The sequence below is a fragment of the Anas acuta genome, chromosome Z, assembly GCF_963932015.1.
Source record: "Anas acuta chromosome Z, bAnaAcu1.1, whole genome shotgun sequence".
NCBI lineage: Eukaryota > Metazoa > Chordata > Aves > Anseriformes > Anatidae > Anas > Anas acuta.
In genome coordinates this window covers 32,926,002-32,932,801 of record NC_089017.1, presented here as the reverse complement: position 1 = coordinate 32,932,801, position 6,800 = coordinate 32,926,002, and the positions used below count along the sequence as shown (strand labels likewise).

Genomic DNA, 6,800 nt, shown 5'->3' with positions numbered 1-6,800 from the left:
TTCTTGTCCACAGATATATTTCACTGAGACATTTTATACAATGATCTAGTGATTGACAATGTACTTAAAGCAGGTATGAATCACTGTACAAGTTCTGCCATCAGGGCAGGGAAGAAAATGCAGAAGAAAATGAGGCTTCAGTAACACTTGAAAAACAATATATTTGTAAGAAAATAAATCAAATATGAACATTTTAAAATAAATTTGAGGTATCAAATAAAACATCGTATTTTAAATGTCATGAAGCATTTATAGGAGTTGACATTCTTTTTTGTAATCTAGAGATTACTTCTCACAAAACATAGGAAATAATCAAGTATGTTTTGTTTTGTTTCCTTTTTTTTTTTTTTTTATTCTGATTTTTTTTTGGTTTCTGGTTATCCTGTCATGCATTATGCATTACAATCTTAGCTTCTAAAGCTAAATTGGCATAATTAAAGATTTTCTGCTACTGAATATTGTTTCTGAATGTGTCAGAACTTTGTAGGGATGCTTTTAAAATAATTTTAGTACTTCAGAAAAAAACACATAGTTCTTGAATTAAATAATATTCTATAAAATGTTTGAAATTTTATAATGGTTATGAGAGGTTATAGCACATAAACAGAATATGTGCATGCTTTATCTAAGGCATGCAGGTATAAATCAATGAGAAAGAACTTAGAAAGTGAATTTGAAGTGAAGAATCTATGGGAGAAGTTCAGATTCTCGAGTCTTTCAATAACTCCATGCAGAAGTCATAAAATGCAAAATTAGAAACTCTGTCTCATGACTTACATACAGTTAGTAATGTCTGGCACTGAGACCACAGAGACAGATGAGACTAAGAAAAGTGTGACCAATCTTGCTTCTATTGAACCTAAGAAACTAGTTTTGCCTACAGGATGGATCTGGCTTTCTTTAATGCCATTGGAAATTGACCTATTCAGAGGAATAGAATGGGGCCTATGGACACAGTTTGTTTTGACTGCAGCAGTAATTTTTAATGAAAAATTTTTAATTAAAAAACTATAGTACACAAAACTTGATACAGTTCTAATGAATACATTTGAAATGATTAAAATGATAAAACTAAATATTGTCTTAAATATTTGTCATTCAAGCAGACTTGGAAAAGGTGCTAATTTAAGAGAGAATTCGGAATGGCAGTTTCTCATTATATAGCTTCTAGTGTAAATATATTAGCATTATTAGCAATATAATAGCAATAATATTTTTTGAAAGCATTAGTTAACATTCTGAATAAAACAAGATATTCATTATATTTTAACTCTTTAAGCCTCGCTTTTTCTAAACATTTTCCCTGAAGTACTCATGAAACGAGAAATACCATGTAATCTTTGAAACCTAAGATAAGTACTATCCTCCAAGAACACTGAGTTCAATAAATGAATACAACTCAGTTTATCTTAAACTACTTAAGATATGTGTTAAATTTTTAAATATGCCAATTTCCTCTATGAAGTCAGGTCACAGCTTTCCTGTGTCTTGCTCACCTACTTGGATGTAGAATGATTTCAGTAACCCTACATTTGCTTAGCAGACAATATCTCATCGTAAGTATTAGAGTAAATGGCAAATGTAACAACTTGCTACAGCTGATGAAGAAGTTAGCTCTGACATCTGGGTACATAGACAGAGGTATCAACCTCTAGATCAAGACAGAGGAGTGAACCAAAATTCTACAAGGACTTCTGAAAACAAATAAAAATTGCCACTCTATACAGCAGAGAGAAAAAAGTTCAAGGCTGAAATTATCTGAGGCTGAAATAGCCTTAAAGGCTAAATTATTTTTGTCAATTTAAATATATATATAATATATAGTTGATAAACAAAATCAAAATCAAATTAAGAGAGAATACAGGCAATTCAGTTTTGGCTTATTTTTCTTAGTTGTCAAAATAACCATATAAATTCAAAATAAGGGTGTACTAGTACTTAATGCAGTAGAGCAAGGTTTTCTGTATGCACTGTTTAGCAAGTAGAAAGCTTGTTATTTACCTATCAAAGTTTAGACTGGTGTTAAGATGTAGCTTTAAAACAATTACATCTAAAAGTCAGATTGGCATGGACAATAAAGACAAGATTGAAAACATGGAAAAAAAGTCATTGACTCCTATTCCAATTCTGTTTTTGTTATGGCTGCTACATGGACATCCACAAAAAATAAGAGTCTTGGTTGCAGTACATCAGGCACGAATTAGATACAGTATCTCTTTCTCCTAGTTGTTTTTCTAAAGCCCCAAGCACATGCCAGAAGCTAATTAACACTGCACCCAAATTCCAAATTAGATGTTAGGTAAATTATACACACTAAAAAGATTAGATATATTTCCCATGCTCTCTAACTTTCTTTGTCAAGTGAAGTGTAAGTGTTGTTTTATTGAAGTTATCTCAGAAATTTTGCTCATCATGGGTAGGTTGGAGAGAAGACTGTTGGGAAAATCCACAAAAGAAAATGCTTTAGACAGTCCTGTCTGCAGCCAGTCACACCTGCTAAAATCTCTGTTATAAAGAAAATATGCCACTGGAAATACCTATTCTTGTGAAGAGAAAAGATGGAAAGTATTAGAAGGTCTGTTGATACAAGAGGAGTAAATAAAACCAATTGATAAAAGTTTGTAAACAAGATTCTAAGAAAGTGCCCTAAGCAAATGCTAAAAAAAAAAAAAAGAGCTGGGCATTGCAGTACATAAGATTTCATAAATAAATAAAATCAGATGGTCATGAATATTAGGTTTGTAATATCTCAGGAATTCAGTGTGTTTTTTTGTTCGTTTGCTTGTTTTGCTTTGCGTGATTTTTACCAACCCCTTCTTCACCACATCAAATCCAGTTAAAACAAAATTCACCAAGATCAGGTAAATTTAAATGTTTTCAATATTGGCAAAGGTTCTTCATGTCTCTCTCAGCTTCAGTTCAAACAAGTGTTTTGAGAGTCTGACCAGCAAAAAGTCTGACTACTTCCTGCAAACCTTTCACATTCTTCCCAGGACTGAAGCTTTACTAGTTTGCATGAACAGTGGAAGCATCACTATGCCTTTTTTTTTTCTGTACTGATCCTTAACTTTTTCAGAGCATAACAAATCTTACCTCTGTTTTCTTGTACAACAGGGTTGATAGAATTTCATCTCATAATTCATGTAGGAAAGAATAAATTTACTTTGCCAGGTTCATATTTATCTTAAAGGTATCTCTCTTTGAAATATATCCCATTTTAATTTTTGAGGTCGATATGAATAATTTTGTATGGATATACTTCAGTTAAAACTTTTTTTTTTCTTTTTTTCTTTTTATTTTTAATTTTATGTTATGCTTGGAGATAGAAACTGTGATCCTTGGCATTAGGGACTTATTTTTAAAATGACCAACAGAGATGGCTTGTCATGGTATTCTATGATTTACCACATGGAAAGAATTCTAAAAAAATAAATTAAAAAAATCGGAAAGAGTCCGTAGTCATTTTTCTTATGAGCAAAACATGGGGAAAACATCAGTTAATTCAGAGCAAGGGGTACAACTCAGTGAAAATCCCGCTGTCCACGGAACAAATCGGTTTTTGCGCTACTGTCTGCTGGTCCTACAGAGGGAAAATAAACTGCTTTTTACATCCAGGTTCGCTCTTTCATGAGCAAATGACTCACCACCAAACTTTACCACTCTTGTCGGAAAACGGAACGGAGTTCCCAAGCGCCAACCTCACCGGGGTCAACGCTTTAACCTTCCTCCCAGGGCACCCTCACAGCATAAACACACACACCCCTACCCAGCCAAAAAAAAAAAAAAAAAAAAAAAAGAAAAGAAAACGAGGGGCTTTCCTTTGCCTGTTACCTTTCTCCACAAGCTCCGGAGGACCACGCTCGTTTTTGCACCGCCGCGCCCAGCCCCGGCCGCCACGGGTAAAAGTTGCGGGGAACTAGAGGGGCGCGGCGGGGCGCGGAGCGGATCGGAGCCCCCCGCGCCGCCGGTGCCGGTGCCGGTGCCGGTGCCGGTGCCGGTGCGGGGTTGGCGGCAGCGGCGCGGTGCCGCCCGCGGGCGCGGTGCCGGGCGGGCGGCGATTGGCGGCGGCGCTGACAGCGGGCGGGGCCGTGCCGGCGGCGCCGCCCGCCCCCCTCTATAAGCCTCCCGGCCGCGGTCTCGCTGGGTCTCTCTCTCCCGTTCCGCGCGTCGCTGTCGATGCGCAGTGGAAATCCGCACCGGGGAGCTGCCGAGGGGCGCCCGTGTCATGTGAAAGCGCACATGCTCTGCCATCCCCGCAGCCCTCCGCGCTCTTCTTTTTCCTCTGTCCGTGCATTTTCCCTTTTTATTGTTGTTTTTTTCCTAGCGTAACTCCGTTCCCTCATTTCCTTCCCCCCCATAAACACACACACACTTCGCAAATAGCGAGCCGCCGCCGCTCCGCGGCCCCGGCGACCCCTGCAGGGGTTCCGCTACTGGCGGGCGGGTGCGCGGCGGCCGTCCCCGAGCAGCTCTCCCGGCGGCGGGCAGTCCGCGGAGCCGCTCCGCGCCGAGCCGCGCCCCGCCGAGCCGCCTCGGAGGGATGGTGTTCCCGGCAGAGCAGAGCTGCGGTCCCCGCCGCCTCCGCGGGTGCTGAGACGGGATTTTCGTGGTGCGGCTCCCGGGCTCCCAGCTTCATGACTGCGCGGAGCGGGGAGTCGCCAACACCATGCGAGGTAAGCGGGCTGGGCGGGGTGGGGAGCGGCTTATCTTATTTATTCTTATTTTCCGGGGAAACGGCCGGGGATGGGGTCGGAGAGGAGGTTTTGTGCCGAGGGAGAGGGTCCGAGGGATAAAGTTGGTGGGTCGCGCCTGCCTGTCGGCGTGGCTGCTCTCAGCGTGTTCCCCGCACCCGCGGGGACAAGCTCGAAGAGCCCGCCGCAGGAGGGTGAGGGACAACCCTGACGTGCCCCGAGGGCCGCACGAGGAAGTCTGGAGTCGTCTGAGGCCGAAGAGGGCAGGGATGGAGGGAGGGAAGCGACTACCGATGTCTCTGCATTGAAGCACTCCCCTAAACACTCCCAAAACTGTACACGGGACGTGCTCACCGGCGGCAGGTGGTCTGTACCGCAGGAGCTGCCTGCCCCTTGGTCCCAGGTCTGCAAGTACGGGTAGGGCTCTCCCTTCCCTCCCAAAAAGTTGTTCTCAGGACTTTTCACTGGCTTCACGCTGTTCACCAGCCGCCTAATCGCATGGGGCCCACTTTCCTCGGGGGCGGCAGAAGGGGCGGGATGTGTCTCCCGGGATCCCCCTCGGTATGCCAGCAACTCTCCTCCATGGTCCCCCAAGCAAATGCCCTGTGCAGCCATGTTCTACCACTTACCTTGGTAGCCTTTGCTTCTGCATCCCCAGAGCTTGCAACCTCACCTGTGGGAGGTCCTGCAGGAGACTGCAGAGCATCCCCACTGGCAGGAGACCGCCAAGCTGCTGGGCAGCTGGTCCAGAGAGTGCCACTGGGCCACATGCTGCCTGCTGTGTCTGACGCGCTGGGACATCTATCTGCTGGGCACGGAGGACACGGGGGCACATTGTTTCTGCATGTCTCAGGGCCGGGCAGCACTCCGCAGGCACTCCACTGGCCCATTCTCCTGGGTCAGGCAAGAACTATCCTTGCCAGCCTCAGACACCCACAGGGGTTGCACACCTCCTTTGCCACATCCTCCATGCTCCGTTAGTGCCCCATCCTTCCTCTCATTTGCTTGATAATGTGGCAAAAAGTAGTCTGTCTTGAGGTATTGGGCTGGAGAAGAAGGGCTTGCAAGGAGCAAAACATGCTCGGGGTGACATCCCCATTGCGTGCAAAGATCTTGGGTTTCTGGTTTGTTTAATGGGGATGCACACACTAGAAACAACTAGGATTTTCTCATACGGGATATTTGCTCCTTTAGCTGAATTCGTTAACAGCACTAACAAACCATGCATGTGTGTAATTTTCTCTGTAGAAATTCAAACTTTGACATTTGCACAGAGAAACAAAAAAGTCCTCTTTCCCCCTCCTCTCCTAGAAGATAGGGTTTGTGCTTTGGGGCATCTACCAAGAACTTGCTAAACAGTATTTCTTTCATAAGAACACGAGGAAATGAGGAGAGGGGGAAACACATTCAAGTCTGTAGAGTGTCTCCTTTTGCAGCAACAATTTTTTGTTAATGAAGCGTCTTCACTGTGAGCAGAACCAGTCAGTGGCTCAGGTTTTTTTTGTTTGTTTTTGATATGTGCTTGCCTGTGCCCCCTGGGCAGGGTACCCATTTCCCTTGTACTGGGGAGCTAGGCCAGCCAAGGCACAGCCACCCTGTCCTCTTGTCCCCCTTGTGCTACCAACAAGCAAGGAGTGAAATGCTGTCTCACTACTCTGACCCTTTCCTTTAAAACAAGCTTGTGTCCAGCCAAGCAGCCATGTGTTGGGGACAAGGAGTGGGATCTGCCAACACACCTGGTTGCATCACTCACAGGGTCTGCCTCTGTCTCTGACTCCTCTGACACCCCTTGAGCTGTGCTGTCAGCTGCCATCCATGAAGAGGTGTGATGCTCTAGCACTAGATGCTTGTTTGTGTTCATGTCTCATGTATGCTTACTTGCTCAGCAGGGAATTTACAAGTGGTGGAAAAATGGTTTGGGGTGGAGGGACAAACAGGCCACTTCCAGCCTTGTGCAGAACTCATTGTGCAAGAGGTTACTGAACTGATATTTTACACAAGGTGTACATCGAGATGAGAGCAGTACTTTACACACAATCAAACAGATGAGAACACTGTACACTAACAGAATATCTGTCCATTGCATATGTGGCTAACCTAATAAATGAA

General features: G+C 44.1%; 1 protein-coding gene and 1 long non-coding RNA gene across 2 annotated transcripts in view; one reads left to right on the top strand and one right to left on the bottom strand.

The window, feature by feature from the left end:
* The window catches only part of LOC137848531 (uncharacterized), a 38,533-nt gene extending 34,535 nt beyond the window's left edge, over positions 1–3,998 (bottom strand). Inside the window, exon 1 of the long non-coding RNA XR_011091410.1 lies at positions 3,832–3,998. This is a non-coding gene — a long non-coding RNA (uncharacterized lncRNA). The remainder of the gene's footprint in view (positions 1–3,831) is intronic.
* A 148-nt stretch (positions 3,999–4,146) lies between these two features.
* RORB (RAR related orphan receptor B) overlaps positions 4,147–6,800 on the top strand; it is a 165,705-nt gene continuing 163,051 nt past the window's right edge. The window contains exon 1 of the mRNA XM_068667236.1: positions 4,147–4,673. Within this exon, the coding sequence (XP_068523337.1) occupies positions 4,667–4,673 (7 nt within the window). The 5' untranslated portion in view covers positions 4,147–4,666. The remainder of the gene's footprint in view (positions 4,674–6,800) is intronic.